Below are 18,361 nucleotides of genomic sequence, written 5' to 3'. Positions count from 1 at the left end.
AAAAAAAGAATGTTAGATTGTAAAATAAAAATAAATAAATATTAGATAAAAGAGGGGAAAAAAGTTTGAAAAAATATTTAAAAAAAATGAAAAAAATTAAATTTTAAAGGAAATAATAAACAAATAAATAATAATAAAAAGAGTGAAAAATGTTAATTTTTAAAATGAAGGAAAAATAAAAAATAAAAGAAAGAAATATTAAATTAAATATAAGAAAAAGAAAAAAATTAGAAAAAGAAAGAAATAAAAAAAACTTTAAGGACTAAATTCAAATAAATTGAAATTCATGGATCAAATTGATGCTAAAATTAGATGTAAGAAAAAAAAGGTTAGGAGGATTTAATTGCATAAATATAAGAAATGTAAACATCGATTAAACTGAATAAATTGAAAATTCAGAGACAAAATTGCAACATGTGACCAAAATGAATTACACATCAAAATATGAGGGACTGCAGAAATAATTTAACTATTGGCTAATTACATAGTGGTCCCTCGGTTATAAATACCTCAAACCGAAAAAATAATATCATTTTAACCTCATTAAAAAAACAAATCATTTCTCTCCCAAAAGCTCTCAACCAAACTCACCTACATGCTTCCGCTCAACTCCCCGATCCCAAAGTCGAGATCCAAATCTCCTAAAAAAGCCATAAACGACGTAGATCTACGTCTAAACTTTCGGATTTTTACCTTTCCGACGAAACTCTTCGTTTTCCGGTGGCTCCTTCTTTTTCGAGCCCAGATCGGGGCTTCTTGTGCTTGTTTCTTTTGGTATTTCGTACGTGGCAGGGTATTTTTGCGTTTCTGTGTGGTTATATATTTGTGGTTTTTGTTGTGGTTTGATTTTTGGTTGCTCGGCTTTCTCCGTGTATTTTTGTTGATCGATTTGTGTTGGTTGCTCTATATGGTTCCATTGTGTTGTTGCTCGATTGATGTTTTTGCTGTGGTGTTGTGCTCGACTCCAGTTGCCTCTCCATTGTTCCCCCGGTGAGGTATTTTTAACCCCCAATCGGGGCTATTCTCCGTTAGCTTAGGGGGTCGTTTTACCCCCGTCCCCCATTTTAATTGGGATGAAAAACGTTATTGTTGAAGACCCGGGATTGTTCAATCCTGTTGGTTGTTCGATCGGAAATCCTGCTGGTTGTTAGCTCGTGGCCGCCACACGCGCTACTTGTATCCTCTTGTGCGACGTTGGTGCTTTTTATGACTAGGGTTTTGCAACCCTATTTTGCTTATGAGCTGGATCAGGCTCGCATGCTTGGACCTTTTCTGGATTGACCCGTGCTTATTTGTACCCTGAAAAAAGGAAAAATAATAATTAAAAAAAGAATAAGGAAAAAAGAATAAAAAAAATAATATAAATAATATAATAATTTTCGAAAATCATTTTTAAAAAAACTATATATTATACGTTTTCAAAAAAAAATTCAAAATTATATATTATATATATTTTTTAAAAATGTTTTCAAAATAATATTTCAAAAACGTTTTCAAAATAATATATTATATATATTTTTGAAAATGTTTTCAAAAAAACTATATATATATATATATATATTTTTAACATGTTTTCAAAACTATATAATATATATATTTTCAAAAATTGTTTTCAAAAATTATATATTATATATATTTTCAAAACTATATAATATATATATTTTCAAAAATCGTTTTCAAAACTATATATTATATATATTTTCAAAAACTGTTTTCAAAATTATATAATATATTTTTTAAATCGTATTTTCAAAACTATATTATATATATATTTAACAACCGTTATTTTAAAAAAACTATATATTATATTTTCAAAAGTATTTTAAAAATTATACTATATTAAAATATATATACTAAATAGGTCTCGGATGAAAATGAGGTCTACAAAACTAATTAAAAAATAAAAAATAATTAATATAAATTTAATCTATATTTAAATATTGAATGAAAAATACGTAATTGTATATGAGAATTGAGGTTGAGTGCACGTCATTTTGATTTAATATATATCGGCACATTAAATTAAAATTACGTGATTGAGAAGATAATACTTAAAACTTAAAGTTCAAGTTGTCGGAGTCTTACTTTGTTCCAAACTCAAAGCCAGAACGGTAAAGTAAATATACAAATAGAACGGTAGGATCCCAAACCGCCTTTCTTCTCTCTTCTTCATAAGAAGTCTTTATTTCTTTCTTTTAAGAATAGCTTTGCTTTTGATTTTGTTTCAGTACGAAGAAGGGAGATTTATTATTTCCAAAGTTCCGTCGATCAATGGTGTCTCATTCCATCTCAGAAAGAAAACAGAACTCAAACAAAAGCAAAACCCAAACTGTAATGGCCTCTTCTTCGACTTTGAAATCTCAGCCTCTTCATAATTTTCAATTACATGACCTCAAATGGGCCATGAACCACCCTAGCAACCACCGCCTTCGGAAACTCTTCGATTCTTTTCACAAATCTCCTCAAAGTGGAGATACTGATTCTGCGTCAGACAATAACCGGAAGGCGAATCCGGTTTGTGAAGCTCCTTCAGAGAACCTTAATGGGAAGTCAGAGAGGAAATTCGTCAATGGTTCTGATGTTTTAGTTGACTGTGATTCCGAAGAGAAAGCTAATCCATCGGAATGTAGATCGAAGATCTATATACGTTTTCAAGCGAAGAACCAGCCTGTTCATGAAGTTGCGGATGTAGCAGATCAGAGCTTGATTGCTGAATACATTGAAGAATTGGTTCCAAAGACTTGGAACCTGAGGCCAAGGAAGCCGAATGCCAAGCCTCCGAATTATAATGGGAGCGCGACGAAGATCGGAGGTTCGGCGCTGGAGAACGAAACTCATAGATCGGAAGCAACGCGGTCTAGGAACGTAACCGAACCCAAACCGGATGAGAAGAAAGAGAAAAAACAAAAGTTCTCGATTTCTTTATCTAGAGAAGAAATTGACGAGGATCTCTTTGCTATGACCGGGTCAAAGGCCTCTAGACGGCCAAAGAAACGAGCCAAGAACGTTCAGAAACAACTCGATGTGAGTTTTTTTTTTATTTCTTCATTATCCATCTTCCAAAGTTTGAATTGTTCCTAACTATTTATGAATCCTTTACAGTGCGTGTTTCCTGGATTGTGGTTAGCTTCGATAACGCCGGATTGTTATAGAGTCTCAGAGGCTCATGCAAAGGTCTAATACATGTGATTCTTTTGGCTATTTAAAATGTTTAACCTTTTTACTTACGTTGTCAATTGATTTTGAGTAAAGATTTGATTTGGTGATTGCAGGGCTAGACGGGACTGCTGCCAAAACTGTGAATTTGGAAGGTTGAGGGGATAAAGGGGACTGCTAAACTTTGTTCATGTAGCTGTAAAATGAGCTTGTAGAGATCAAATGGTAACAAATGTATCTTCTTTTTATGCTTTTTTGTCTAATCCATAGCAAGGTTAGAACTTAGATTTTGAGGGACAGTTGTATCTGAATCCTGTCAGGTAGTTACAGTTGCAGATTGTAAATATGACTTACCAGTTTCTCATAAATAGGGTTTCAATTGTTTCAGTTTGTGAAATATGAAATCGCTTTTTCTGGAGATCTTTTAGTCCTTCGATCATGAATACTTTTTAGCTGTTCATGAACTTGTGTAATGTTAGATCATACTAACCATTCATTGATCCAAAATGCATATTTGTGCTTGATGTGTACTTCATTCTTTATTAGTTAGTTCTTTTGTTCTGTCTACTATACATGCGTTGGGTAAAAAGTAGTTAGTTTACTAGTGGTTGATTGATTGGAGAACATGTTAGTGATGAGCGAATTGTAGTTAGGAGCACACATTTTGTGATTGACCTCCATGCTGCATCTTTGTCCAAGTGTTTGCTTGTATCTTCCCTCTGAGGAAAAAATTGCTCCCGATTAAGCCTTAGTGAAGCAGTCTTTTACGGCTTATTATTAGAAATATCGCAGTTACAGAGACCATGACTCAAATAATTGGAGGTTTGATTAGTCTGATTTTCTCTTCATTGCCATTATAGGTTCTCCTTAAACTAGTTTTCCAGCTATAGAGTCTCATCAGTCATATATGAATGATACTAATTTCTGGCAACATGATGTGCAACTAATATTTACTTGATATGAGTTTCACCATAAAAATGTGTTTATCATGCCAATTAGATCGCCTAAAGAACTAATTACCTCTATCCTTGGAATTAGTTAACATGTTTAGTTAACCGAAGTACATAAATTGTTTCAACTAGAGATGCATGAATATCCAACATTATTTGCTTTTGAGAACGGTGCAAGAGATTATCATGGTATACATAGTATTCACAAAGATTATGTAGCATATAGAGTAAATACTAAGTGCATCTATGTCACAAATGCAGTGTTTGTTGATATATCTTGAAACTCATAATAAATCCTAAACCACGTTCCGTGAGTTATTAATGATTTTACTATAGCTGCATGTATTATCTGCCATAAATAATTTTTTTGTAAATGGAGGTTTGCTATTTTTTACTGATTCATTCTGTTGCAATTGGCTGATGTACCACCTATTTTTAGTTCTCAAACTACATGCATTCATGCGAACATACATACACTGTACACACACCATATCAGAGCATAGCCTTAATGTTAGGATGAATTAATGGATATATCGATGGCATCTGAAAATGAGAATGAGATTGGAAGTAAGATTCATCCTACTGATGCTTTCACACCATACATTCTTTCATCACTTTCAGCATCTCTCAATCCACACTGTTAACAAACAAAACCGGGGAAGAAGAAGCATCCATGACAAGTCATTAAAGTTGCTAGTTTGCAATATAAGTAACACCATTGTGACCACTTTTTGTAACCACCTCAAATTTACCGGCAGCAAATGACTCATTTTGCCAAGAAACGGGTCGTCTCAATTCTGAATAAGCACAATAATCTACTTCAATGACAGTAATGTCCCTCAAGAATGAAGAAACTGAAACGGAAACTCCTTCCCCTTGCATATCCAATTCATCAAAGTCAATGAAAAAATAAATTATTCAACATAATCTTGTCTAATAATCGAAGAATTTAGCTTTACCATGTGTTACTAGTAGTAGGTTTTCCGATGGGTATTTATCCGCCAGTGCCTTAATCGTTTGTTCATATCTACTCCTCGTACCAATCGCTGTCTCTCCCCATTGAGGGTCTTCTTTGTAAACTGGTTCCACCGTAGGACCTAGTGTGCCACTCGGTAGCAAAGCTTCGAGCTTTGGAACATCGAAACGAAAGATTCCATCTTTGGGCGCAACGTCACGCCTGATTGCGAATGTATTCAACATTTCGCACAATCCGTACTCAATCGAAACCTGTAAATAGCAATCAAATGGGTTCAAACACTTGCATAGAAGAAAATGAACAGTTCTGATTCTGACCTTGACTTTGGATGGGTCGAGGGAAACGACGTCGCGTGATGACTTGGCATTATGAGCGTCATCGACGGCGCAAAGGACGGAGACGACTTCGTAAGCGGTCTGGACGCAGCGGAGGAAGGGAGAGACGAAGACGCGGTGGATTGGGAGCGGCAGTAGGGTTCGAAACGCTCGGCCGGTCTGTCTACGAGCGGTGGGTCCCATGGCCTGTCGGCCGTCTTTTCCCAGGTGGGATAGAAGTTGTCGAGACGGTCACCGTGCCTCATAACCAACACGTTTTGTTGAGAAGTTTTTGTATCGGAGGGATCCATTGCGACGGGTTTAAGCTTTAGATGTCTACGAGGAATCAAATGTATTTTTGTGCCCGGTGGCGATTGGGGTTTGGAAAGAAGCTACGAAGCTGTTGCACAATGTCCCCATGCTTTATCTTAGTTAAAGAAATTATGATCATTAGGTAAATGAAGAGAACGCTTCTGGAAAATTGCAAGGACTAGTTTAGCACTGTCAAATATTTATGAAATAGTGAGATATTTTCCTGCAAATCAGGCTGGGATACCATCATCTCTCTCAATATCCAACATTATTGCCTGCAAATTCGTCGTAGCGGTTTTTGGAGGAGTTGATGTGCCAACTTCCTAGAGGAACATCCATGAAAAACCTCCAAATATGGGCCATGGTAGCTGCACCCCATCAAACCTTAAATATCAAAATCCCTAAAGGGTTAAATTTATTGAATTTTTTAAGACTAAATTGATAAATTATATAAAGTTTAAGTACTAAATTCATTATTAAACCAGTTTACAACATTGTTTTATTTAATATTTAACGAGGAAATAACTTGTTTGGAGGAAAAAAATAATTAAATGATGACCTTGGTGTAGTATAACCGCCGCAGAATTGAGCTGTATTTCTTTTTCTCCTTCTCCTCCTACTTGTTAAGCAACAAAGAGATAAGCGTATATATGCGCATCGAGACTACACTGCCAATGATTCAATAGTATCAATGGGCGTTATCCAATGAAGAAACAGAAGGTCTTTTCCTTCACCACTTTCGTAGTTTCATTTATCTCAATCCACACTATTGGCAAACAAAACAGGGGAAGGAAAAGATAATTTCATGGAGTAAAACTGTAACATTTGTTGAATCACAGACATTAACAACTGATAGAAAATTTTAACGTAAAGAAGAAAAAAAAACACATCAAGAGGAAGTCTGAGCCATGCTTCAAATGAAATCAGAGTCATATTCTTCATGGTTTAATCACTAAAGTTGCTATCTTGGATAATAAGAAACGCCAGTCCGGCCACTTTTTGTAAGCACCTCAAAGTTTCCGGCAGTAAATGTCTGGTTCTTCCAAGAAACTGGTCGTCTCAGTTCTGAATAACCACAATAAGCTACTTCAGTAATAGTAGTGTCCTTGAACGAAGACACTGAAGCTGCAACTCCTTCCCCTTGCATATGATAGCCATAGCCAGTTAATCAAAGTCAATAAAACAACAAAGTAAATCACCAACATATTGTTGTTTAATATCGAAGAATGTGGCTTACAATGTGTTACTAGTAGCAGGTTTTGTGAGGGGTATTTATCCGCCAATGCCTTAATCATTTGTTCATGTCTACTTTGCGTATCCATCACTGTCTCTTCCCATTGGGGCATCTGTGATTTGCAGACAAAGAAGCTGAATGAAGCAAATAAAACAACGCCTAGCTACACTGGAAATGGTGAAACGCTACCTCTTTATAAACTGGTTCCACTGTACGATCTAATGTTCCACTTGGTAGCAAAGCCTCAAGCTTTGGAATATCGAAACGGAAGATTCCATCTTTAGGCGCAACGTCAAGCCTAATTGCTAATGTGTTCAACATTTCACACAACCCGTAATCAATCGAAACCTGTAAAATAGAAGAAAATGAGGTCAACCATTTACAGAGAAGAAAAATAAAGAGTTTTTGATTCTGACCTTGACTTTGGATGAATCGAGGGAAACGACGTCGCGTGAAGACTTGGCATTAGGATCGTCATCGACGGAGCAAAGGGCGGCGACAACTTCCGAAGCGGTCTGGACGCAGCGGAGGAAGGGAGAGACGAAGACGCGGTGGATTGGGAAGGGTAGGAGGGTATGAAACGCACGACCCGTCTGAAAAGCCCGGGATAAACCTGTTTGGATGAGCGGCGGGTCCCATGGTCTGTCGGCCGTTTTTTCCCAGGTGGGGTCGAAGTTGTCGAGACGGTCACCGTGCCTCATAACCAAGAGGTTTTGTTGATAAGTTTTGGACTCCGAGGGAGCCATTGCCATTGCCATGGCTTTAAGGTTTATGTTTCTTCGAGGAATCAAAGGTATTTTTTGTCTGGAACTAATGCGAGTGAAGATTGGAGTTTGGAAAGAAGGTACGAAGCTGTTGCACAATGTACCCGTTCTCCCCATGCTTTAAATCGGTTAAAAATAAATCTCAAGGAATGTAAGAGGCAGTTCCAGTTTCTGTAAAGTTGCAAAGACTACTTGTGGAAACGAAACAGTGTCTATGGTGAGATATTTTCCTGCAAATGAGGTTGGGATCTCACGAGAAAATACATAAATAGATTTGTTACTTTGCTCGCTCTCTCCGTATCTCTACTTGAAAGATATTTCCATGAAATTGGGCTCATTGAGTTTCCAAGGCCTACTTCTAAAATTTCTCATCCAATGTTTTGTTTCTGCATGTTATTAGAGACTCTGTTTCGATATAATTTTCTGGATTTTGTTATAGAAAACATTTGTTTTATAATAAAATGAAGGACAGAAAGTCACTATATTTTATAAAATCATCATATAATTAAGGCACTTTCTTGAGATTATTATAATTTTCAAGAAGACGATTGAATTATTTTAACAATCATTCTAAATCATAAAATATTTTTTAATACTTATTTGAATAATTTATTTTTTATCACAATATTCAACTAATTTTTCCGCATCTTATCATTATTAAAAAGTTAAAAAAAAACCCATACAAGAGAAAGTGACAAGTTGACTGCTGGTCTTTTATTTTTGTTTCCTTTCCATCTTAAATGATGAATATTGTAAAGCAACAACGAGTTGAACATATGCGCATCAAGACTATGTAACCTTTACCTTACAATGATTCAGTAGTTTCGCTAAGAAACACAAATTCTTCTCCTTCATCACTTTCATTATCTCAACCCGCATCTCAGGGGAAGAACAAGAAACTTTCATGGCGTAAAACTGATACTAAGTTTAAAGTTTAAACTTAAAAACACAAGAAAAGAAAACCCAAAAACAGACACATCAAGAGGAAGGCCGAGCTATGCTTCGACTGAAATCAGAGTCATCTTCATGCTGGTTTAATCACTAAAGTTTCAACTTTGCCTTGTAAGTAACGCTAGTCCGGCCACTTTCTGAGAGAACCTCAAAGTTTCTAGCTGTAAATGTCTTGTTTTCCCAACAAACTGGTCGTCTCAGTTCTGAATAACCCCAATAAGCTACTTTAGTAACACGAGTGTCCTCCTTGAATGCAGAAACTGAAACTGCAACTCCGGTCCCTTGCACATGAAATGTATATACCCAATTATTCAAAATCAATGAAATCGCCAACATATTGTTGTCTATCACGCAGCTTACAATGTGATACTAGTAGCAGGTTTTCTGATGGGTATTTATCTGCCAGTGCCTTTAGCGTTTGTTCATTTCTACTCCTCGTATCCATAGTTGTCTCATACTCTTATTCCATAGCGGCATCTATGATTTTCAGACAAAGAAGTGAAAAAAGTTTATAAAACAACGCTCGCCTACGCTCAAAATTGTCAAACACTACCTCGTTATATACTGGTTCCACTGTACGATCTAATGTTCCACTTGGAAACAAAGCTTCAAGCTTGGAAACATCGAAAGGAAAGATTCCATTTTTGGGCACAACATCAAGCCTAGTTGCGGGTGTATTTAACGTGCTACACAACCCGTACTCAATTGAAACCTGTAGAATACAATTATGAAGTGAGCTCAACCATTTACAGGGAAGAAAAAGAAGAGTTATGATTCTGACCTTGACTTTGGATGGGTCGAGGGAAACGACGTCTCGTGATGACCTGGCATTAGGATCATCATCAACGGCGCAAAGGGAGGTGAGAACTTCGGAGGCGGTCTGGACGCAGCGGAGGAGGGGAGAGACCAAGACGCGGTGGATTGGGAACGGGAGGGTTGGAAACGCACGGCCGGTCCGAAAAGCCCTGGCGAAACCACTCTCTACGAGCGGTGAGTCCCATGGCCTGTCCGCCGTTTTCGCCCACGTGGGATCGAAGTGGTCCATACGGTCACCGTGCCTCATAACCAACACGTTCTGATAAGTTTTTGTCTGCGAGGGATCATTGCTGCAGCTTCAAACTTTGGGTTTCTACAAGGAATCAGAGGGCTTTGGTGTCTAGCTTTATGCCAGTGGAAATCGGGGTTTGCCAAGAAACTACGACAATGTTCCATATTTATAAAAATATGGAAAGCAAATCCCTGCTCTGTATTTTATTGTATTAGGTGATGAAATAAGAGAATGTTGTTTGGAGAAGAAGGAAACATTTTTCATATTTTATTGTATTGCAATTAAAAAAACATTACCATTTTTCATACTTTATTTGAAATAGTTCTAACGGTGACTACATAATACAAAAAGGCTATGATCTTTAACGGTAGTTTATATATCGAAAATGAAGGTAATATTAATGTATTCAAGTTTATAATTTATGCGTCACTCTTGGTGAATAATATATAAAGTTTTATGTAAATTTCAATTGGGTCTTAGGTATACCATTGTGTAGCAAAAAAAAATCAACATTCATCTTTATCTAAATATCAAATGACAAAAAGAGGGTCTTGTTAGAAAAACATGGTTTTCTCTTATTGGTATACCGTTCATCTTTTTTTTTTTTGATTTTATTGATCGGTGACGACATTAACTTTAATGTTGATTGTCTACCGTCGATATTATTTTTGTCTTTTTCTTTTCTTATATCATATCTATATTTTCTTTTATTTTTATTTTTTATTATCAATGAGTCTGTTTATATGCCTTTGTGGCACATTTTCTTCTTTCTTTTGGCATGTTTTTCGGTCGTTTGACTATTTTTTTTCTTCAAACGATTGATTTGACGATGCCACAACTTATCAAGATGAAACTTATATGATATCTTGTTGGTCTTCTTTGCTTTGAACCATCAGATTAGATTTGGATACCCGATTTGTGTTAATGGATAGCTTTTCACGTCGTCCGGGTCTAATTTACGATTTGTTGGTGATCTTTCAATAGCTTGATCCCTTTTGTAGTTCGTTTGTCGATGCAATCAGATTTGTTTGTATCTATCTTTGTTCCAGTTTCTTGATTTGTTCGACTTAGTACTTAACTTTGCTTGGCAATTATATTTTTGGAACGAAATATGTTTTTTTCCCTTAAAAAATTAAGGGACTGGAGTTGAATTATGATAGATGAACGAAGATCTTTGTGAAATTTACCAAAATAAAAGGAAAACAAAAGATGGTTGAATTTTCACTTGAGTTTTAACACATACAAAAAAAGACTTGAGAAGTTTTGGTCTCAGCAAGATCTTGGGACATTCTCAATTATCAAAGGGTTGAATTTTCACTTGTTGTAATATAATTTATCATTAGTTTAAATAATAAGGAAATCGATGAATTAATTTTCCTACTTAATCGTCTTATATACAATAAAAATCTTAAAGACAATAAGCACAACAAAATAAATAAATAATATACAAAAATTGTCTCTATCAATTCATATGGATTACAATAATTATTTAAAATTCTTACGCTTAAGACAGAACTCAAATATTGCTTTTATGTAAATTTTCCATAAAGAAACTCAAAGTATCTACAGTTTCAGCCTTAATAATAGTAAAAACAATTATTATAATTATAAATTATTAATTAACTGTTAAAATAAAATATTTATTATAATTCTAACTTATATAAATTTGTTGTAAACGAATAAGGAATTTAATTAAAACTAAAATATATATCGGAAACATATAGAAATTTAAATATACTAAAATTATTCAATTAAGAATTAAATGAGAATAGTATTTAAATACTTATAAAACATGAATTCAATTTAAAATAGACATGTTACAAAAACCTAGTTATAGTGGAATTAAGGTTTTAGAATACATATAAAGGCATAAGGGTCTAGCAATTATCAATGAAGTTGTACAAATTTCTTTTTATTAGTTTCAATCGGGTGAATTGAATAGAGATCGCGACGTGATCGTTACATTAATTGTGTTTTTCAAAGAATTTGGAAGGTAACGTTCTATATATTTTATTTGACTTGTACGTATATCTTTGACGGATATTACCGAATTTTCTGACGGTTACAACGGTGGTTGTTTCCCTCGCAAAAACCAAACTCTTGTGCTTGTTTCTGTGTGTTTTTCTTATTTATTTTCTCAAAACATTAGCCGGTACGTATTTTAATTCTACGATTAGTACTTGACTGCTTTGGATCATTCGTTTTATGCTTTGGCATGCTTAATGTGCTTATTATGATTGTTTAGAATCAGAGAGAGATTAAAAAAAAAAGATCACAGCTTTTGGATTATATTGGTTTGAGTTAGGGTTTTTGTTTTAGTCTTGAACTGGGGATTGCTGCATGCCTTATGTCTTCCCCCAAAACCCTAACCTGTGAGTATCTTAGCTTTTAACGCAGATAGCTCAAGTGATTTAATCATGTGTGAGCGCATTCCAAGGTACTCTGACATCCGGTCCAGGGCCAAATATTATAAAGTACTCGGTGTTCCAAAAACTGCAACTCAGGATGAAATAAAGAAGGCTTATAAGAATGAAGAATCATCCTGATAAAGGTGGAGACGCTGAGAAGGTAACCTTAAAATTATAAGGAATTGCATGGGTTTTACTTGTTTTCCCCATTCTAACACTAATATTTTTTATACCGCTTCCCAGTTTAAGGAATTGACTGAGGCTTATGAAGTTCTTAGTGACCCAGAGATGAGAAAAATTTATGATCTATACCGTCACGAAGATCCTACAGAGGAAATAGGAGAAGACGCTTCTTCTGACGACGATCCGAATTTTTCTGGTAACAGATGGTTTTGTTTTTCTTGTATTTTTCAATCACGAGTCTTGTTATGGTAGGGTAATTTTGTTGCCATTTTTCAATCACGCGTCCTTTTTAATGCGAATGGGAAGGAAGAATGAAGAAGCGAGGTATAGATGTTGTGCATCCTCTTGAAGTATCTCTGGAAGATTTGTACAATGGGGCAACCAAAAAATTCTCTGTTCCCAGGAACGTACTATGCGGTAAATGTAGAGGGTACGTCTATCATCACGGCTACTTATGTGAGTTTGGATTAAGGGATTAAATGAGCCGAACATTCGATGAACTGTTTATAAGCTCGTTTGATTACGTTTGTGACTGGTCTAATTACATTTTATGCACTTGCATTCCGAACAATTTCAGGAAAGGTAGAAAGGGAACCTTCTCTAAATGTCCTGCTTGCCGGGGCTTAAGATATAAAGTTATAGAATGGGAGGGCCTTATCCCTTTACTTGCTGGGGCTGCTTGTCCTGAATGCAGAGGTTCAGGTATATAAAATTGTTTTCTTTGGGTTTAGTACACATTGTATGTAGGAATTATGAACGCAGGATTTCATTTTCCTTGCTTGCAGGTAAGGTCTACATTGATTTAGGTATATGCCCCCAGTGCAAAGGAAACAAGGTTACTCAACAAAAGAAGAAACTGAAAGTACGTATTGAGAAAGGAATGCAACATGGTCAGAAAATTACATTCAAGCGACAAGCTGATGAGGCTGTAAGTGAAGGAAGCCCCTTTTATAAGTAACAGTGTTCTCAGATTTCAAGCTTGGCAATGGTTTTGTTCTTGTCATTTGCAGCCAGACACGGGAACCGGAGACATTTTTGTTTTCTTGGAACACAAGAGACACCCCACATTTGTGAGGATGATGGATGATCTTCAAGTAGACTGTAATCTCAGTTTGACAGAGGCTGCATGTGGGTTTGAGTTTGCCCTGACTCACCTTGATGGCAGAGAGATCTTGATTAAATCCAAACCGGGAGAGGTCATTAAACCTGGTAATTTCTTTATGCACATATAGAACTACATTCGAAGTCGACATCATATTCACTCGTCTTATCTCCCCTTGCTTGAAAATGTAGGTCAATACAAGATTATCGATGATGCATAAGAGACCTTCCGAGAAGGGCAAGCTAATAATCCGTTTCAATATTATTCCCGCGGTATCTGCCCGGAGCAATGCCGGAAGATAAACACCAAGCTTGATGTCGGTTCGGAGGAGTTAAAGAGGCGGAACTCGGAACAACAACAGCAGTAAGATGCCACATTGCCCGGACTTATGTCCGGTACTGACCGCATTAGTATTTGTGTCGTTATTTTTTTTACTTGCATTCTTTTCCAGCATTTTCTGTTATTTTTATCTCAGTGTTTCATGGATATATGTATTTTGTTTAGATGTTATTTTTGATTTTATAAATATACAAGTTTCTTGGAATCTTCAACCTTTGTTAATTCAATTTTCTTTTATAAAATAAAATTAAATTAGCTTGATCAAATTTAATCCCTAAAATAGTCCATCAACATCTACGATAATCAAAATTATTAAAATTAATTTATAAATAGTCAAATTTATACCATAAACAATCCAAAACTAGTCAAATTTCTCAATATCTGAATTCAACGTCTTCAATCTAAGAATGGACTCGTAACCTCTTATTTATGTTAATTGGTATTAATAAAAGTTTTATATTTATTTATTAAATAAATGAGTTTGGATATAAATGTATTTAATCTATTTATATACACAGATAAATTTACTAAAACTATTTATAGAATAAATTTTAAAATGTTTTTCTATAAAGAAAATTTTAAAAATATGTGTTTTTGTTGTTTTTATAATATTTGTGCTTATTTTATTTTAAAATAACAATATATTCATTTAATTTTTTTATTTATTACTCATGAATACAATTTTAATTATTATAGACATGTTTAATTATATGTTCATAAATTTATTCGTTTAATGTTATTAAATATGTTCATTTATTACGTTCATGAACACTAATAAACATATTTGTGAATATTAAACGAATATATTTTAAATATTTAATTTTAAATAAACGAATATAATATATTTTTAAAATATTATAAATAAAAATAAATTTAAAATAAACAAAAATATATATAATATATTTGTTCATTAAAGTTGAGTTCATTTATATAGCTCCAGACAACAAGTGAGGTTTGGTTACTACTCAAAAACATAAATTGCATAATGGCCTCAACTAAGCTCCAAAAGGGAAAAAAAAAATAGAAGATGCAACAAAAAGAAGGAAAGAGAAGCTTCATTTGAAGATTAAAGGGAAATCATTTTAATAAACAACAGTAACAGGCTGTTGTATATCATCTTGTGAATAACTCCCCAAGAGTTCACAATGGACATGCTGCTGATCGGCCCCTGCTTGATTAGACTTAACTAGCTTGTTAATGGAGATTAGTAAATCAATTAGGGGTGGTTTGGATTAGACAATGTAGGGCAATCTCTCACAAATCACAATTATTGTGCCATAAATTGTCCTTTAATTCAAAGATATATATGTTAATGCGAATATAATTAATTATTTTTAAGCGAATGATGAATTTGTTGACATAGTTACGGATGAGGTTTTAGCTTCTAATTTTCATTATATCAAAGTTTCAGTTTAAATTTATTTTGTTTAAAAATTATTGTCGTGCTGTCCCCATGGAAGTTCCAAGAACCTCTGGTTATATTATTAATGGTGATGCAAGGAGACAAAGATATAAACTTACATCAGAAACTTGGGCATGCAAACGTGAAAGCATGCAGCAGTATTGCAAGAGGGAGTGACAGATATATATGAAGTTGGTTTGATGTGGCAAGGCTCTGCCCAAAGACAAATATTACAATGATCTCCAAGACCTGCAATGCCTTTTTCCAGTAGATGGTCCATGTGCCCCTAATTAGAGCTATAATATATCTCTTTATATATTAATATACTATATAGTGCCCCTAATTGTGTGGAAAATCGTTAGTGATAATTTTGGAGAGTTTGGAGAGAAATGAAAGGTCTATGAGGATTTAATGGAGGAGTTGCAGGGAGTTTTATTCATACATTTCTGGCTGTTTGTTTAATTAGCACATTTGTGGTACATGAGATTTTAGATGACTGGTGTTGAATGAAGAACATGTTGTGGAAGACGGCTATCGGATAGAACAAAATCGCAACTAATAATTTGAGAAAATAAAAATGAAGATAAAAAGAGACACAAAATTTACGTGAAAAACCCCTAAAAATTTAGGGTAAAAACCACGGGCAACGATAGAAGAATTTCACTACGAGAAAAATAGGAATTACAACCTCTCTCGATCTACCAAGGAGAAAACAATGATAATTCTCTCTCGATAAAAAGGAGAAAACAACTCTCAAGAAACTCTCTAAATTCTCTCTAGTATTGGAAGAAAACTAGAATGCTTTGGGATGATTTTGAAGCTAAATGAGCTAGGGTATTTATAGTTGAAACTTAAGGACTAATCTTATAAATACCCTAAAGTTTAGTGACTAAAGTTTATAATTTACCCATTTAATTTTCAAACATTATTGCACCTAATTTTGACATTGTTGCACCTAATTTTGACATTGCAATATTAGGTGCCTAACTTGAACCAATTTTCCAAGCTTTGACATTTCAACAATCTCCCACTTGAAGATTTGATTGGAACAATCATATCTTCACACAATTCTTTCTACCTTGTACCATCATGGTGCTTATGTCTCTGACAGGCCACAAGAGGATCGACACCAGGTAAATTTATCAGCGTTGATCGCCTTCGTCATGAAATCTGCTATGTTGTCTTTGGTATGGATCTTCTGTATATTTACCGTTTCTTCTTCCACCTTTTCACGAATGAAATGGTACTGAACTCGTTTGTGCTTATTCCTTGAATGAAATGTTGGATTCCTTGCTAGATGCAAGGCGCTTTGACTATCACAAAACAGAGAGACATACTCTTGATTGTGCCCAAGCTCCTCCAATAGCATCTTCAACCAAATTGCTTCTTTACTGGCTTGTGTAGCTGCTACATATTCTGCCTCTGTTGTGGACGTAGCCACAACTGACTGCAATTTTGAAACCCAGCTTACAGCTCCACCAGCAACTTTGAACACATATCCTGTAGTAGATTTGCTTTTATCCAAATCTCCTGCATAGTCAGAATCTACATACCCATTAATTAGTAAGTTTGATCCTCCGTAACATAATGCAACATTTGAGGTCCCTTTGATGTATCTTAGGATCTTTTTTATTGTATTCCAATGCTCTTTGCCTGGATTCGCCATGTAACGACTAACCACTCCCACTGCTTGTACAATGTCTGGTCTTGTGCATATCATAGCGAACATTAAAGTTCCCACTGCTGATGCATACGGTACTCGAGACATCTCCATCCTCTCTTCTTCACTGCTAGGACTCATACTGGAGGATAATTTGAAGTTAATAGGAAGAGGGGTAGAAATTGGCTTACAATCTTGCATGTTGAATCGTGACAATATCTTCTTCAAGTAATTCTTTTGTGAAAGCCAAATCTTCCTATTACTTATGTCTCGGTGAATTTGCATCCCTAGAATCTTGTTTGCTGATCCCAAGTCCTTCATTTCAAATTCCCTAGCCAGTTGTGCCTTCAATTCTTCAATATGATCTTTGTTGGGTCATGCAACCAACATGTCATCCACATACAACATCAATATAACAAAATCATTATCACCAAACCTCTTGAAATAAGCACAAGGGTCTGCATTAAGTCTGTTGTATCCAAGGCACACAATGAAGGAATCAAATCTCTTATACCAACACCTCGGCGCCTGCTTTAGACCGTACAAAGATTTGTTCAACCTGCAAACCAAGTTCTTCTTTTCGTCTTCTTCAAAACCTTCAGGCTGGAGCATATAAATCTCTTCTTCAAGATTTCCATGAAGAAAAGTTGTTTTAACATCTAACTGTTCCAGATGTAAATTCAATGTAGCACACATTGCCAAGACTACTCGAACTGTTGTTAGTCGAACCACAGGAGAAAAAATTTCATTGAAATCAATACCTTCTTTCTGAGCATATCCTTTGACCACCAGTCTTGCACGATACCTCTCCACTTGATCGTCACCATTTCGACACTTTTGCCTACTATAACATAATCTGAGTGCCAATTGGGACGTCTTCTCACACGATCTGATTGACGAGTTGTTGGAGCTTCAGAATCTCTGGTTCTTGTTCATCATGTGTTGGTTCTGCTTCAGAAGAATCTCCTTCTTCAAACTCTTTTTCCACATGTATCTGAGTAGTCTCTGACTTTTCAGCGCTATCATCGTCTTCTTTTCTTTGTAGTTTATCTTCTACAAAGATAACATCCCTACTAATGATCACTTTGCGGGCAGTGGGATCCCACAAGCGATACCCCTTTACTCCATCAGCATACCCCAAGAATTTACATTTTCTGGATTTTGGATCCAACTTTGAAATTTCTTGGGCGTTGTACATCACGTACACAATACTTCCAAATACATGGAGGTTTGAATAAACAACTGGTTTACCAGTCCACATCTCCATTGGTGTCTTCAGCTCTATTGCAGTTGATGGAGCTCGATTCACCAAATAACAGGCGGTATTGATTGCTTCTGCCCAGAATGATTTTTCTAGGCCTGCATCCCTCAACATTGCTCTTGTTCTTTCTAACAAGGTTCTGTTCATCCGCTCTGCCACTCCATTTTGTTGAGGAGTGTTCGCCACTGTGAACTGTCTTTTGATGCTTTCTTTCCTGCAAAAGCCATCAAATTCTTCACTTGTGTATTCTCCTCCATTATCTGTTCTGAAACACTTGATTTTATTTCCAGAATCAAGTTCC

The 18,361-nt window shown here is 35.3% G+C and overlaps 3 protein-coding genes and 2 pseudogenes across 3 annotated transcripts; 2 read left to right on the top strand and 3 right to left on the bottom strand.

Annotated features, from left to right (window-relative positions):
- The first annotated feature begins 2,079 nt into the window (after positions 1-2,079).
- LOC120215649 lies at positions 2,080-3,879 on the top strand. The gene is made up of 4 exons (XM_039213275.1): positions 2,080-2,136; positions 2,229-3,024; positions 3,103-3,174; positions 3,273-3,879. The coding sequence occupies exons 2-4, from the start codon at positions 2,272-2,274 to the stop codon at positions 3,276-3,278; spliced, it is 831 nt and encodes a 276-aa protein (XP_039069206.1). The 5' UTR covers positions 2,080-2,136; positions 2,229-2,271; the 3' UTR covers positions 3,279-3,879.
- An 838-nt stretch (positions 3,880-4,717) lies between these two features.
- On the bottom strand, positions 4,718-5,775 carry LOC120215658 (annotated as a pseudogene).
- Positions 5,776-6,547: 772 nt separating this feature from the next.
- On the bottom strand, positions 6,548-7,841 carry LOC120215638. Its single transcript, XM_039213268.1, has 4 exons — positions 7,359-7,841; positions 7,132-7,290; positions 6,946-7,054; positions 6,548-6,848 (listed from the first exon to the last, which is right to left on the bottom strand). Exons 1-4 carry the CDS (start codon positions 7,821-7,823, stop codon positions 6,670-6,672), a joined length of 912 nt encoding a protein of 303 aa, XP_039069199.1. The 5' UTR covers positions 7,824-7,841; the 3' UTR covers positions 6,548-6,669.
- A 1,276-nt stretch (positions 7,842-9,117) lies between these two features.
- On the bottom strand, positions 9,118-9,720 carry LOC120214762. The gene is made up of 2 exons (XM_039212580.1): positions 9,439-9,720; positions 9,118-9,369 (listed from the first exon to the last, which is right to left on the bottom strand). The coding sequence occupies exons 1-2, from the start codon at positions 9,718-9,720 to the stop codon at positions 9,118-9,120; spliced, it is 534 nt and encodes a 177-aa protein (XP_039068511.1).
- Positions 9,721-12,122: 2,402 nt separating this feature from the next.
- Positions 12,123-13,700, top strand: LOC120214753 (annotated as a pseudogene).
- Positions 13,701-18,361: the final 4,661 nt, after the last annotated feature.

Source organism: Hibiscus syriacus, unplaced genomic scaffold (genome assembly GCF_006381635.1).
Source record: "Hibiscus syriacus cultivar Baekdansim isolate YM2019G1 unplaced genomic scaffold, ASM638163v2 tig00000764_pilon, whole genome shotgun sequence".
In the NCBI taxonomy this organism is placed as follows: Eukaryota; Viridiplantae; Streptophyta; class Magnoliopsida; order Malvales; family Malvaceae; genus Hibiscus; species Hibiscus syriacus.
This window is presented reverse-complemented; position numbering and strand designations above follow the sequence as displayed.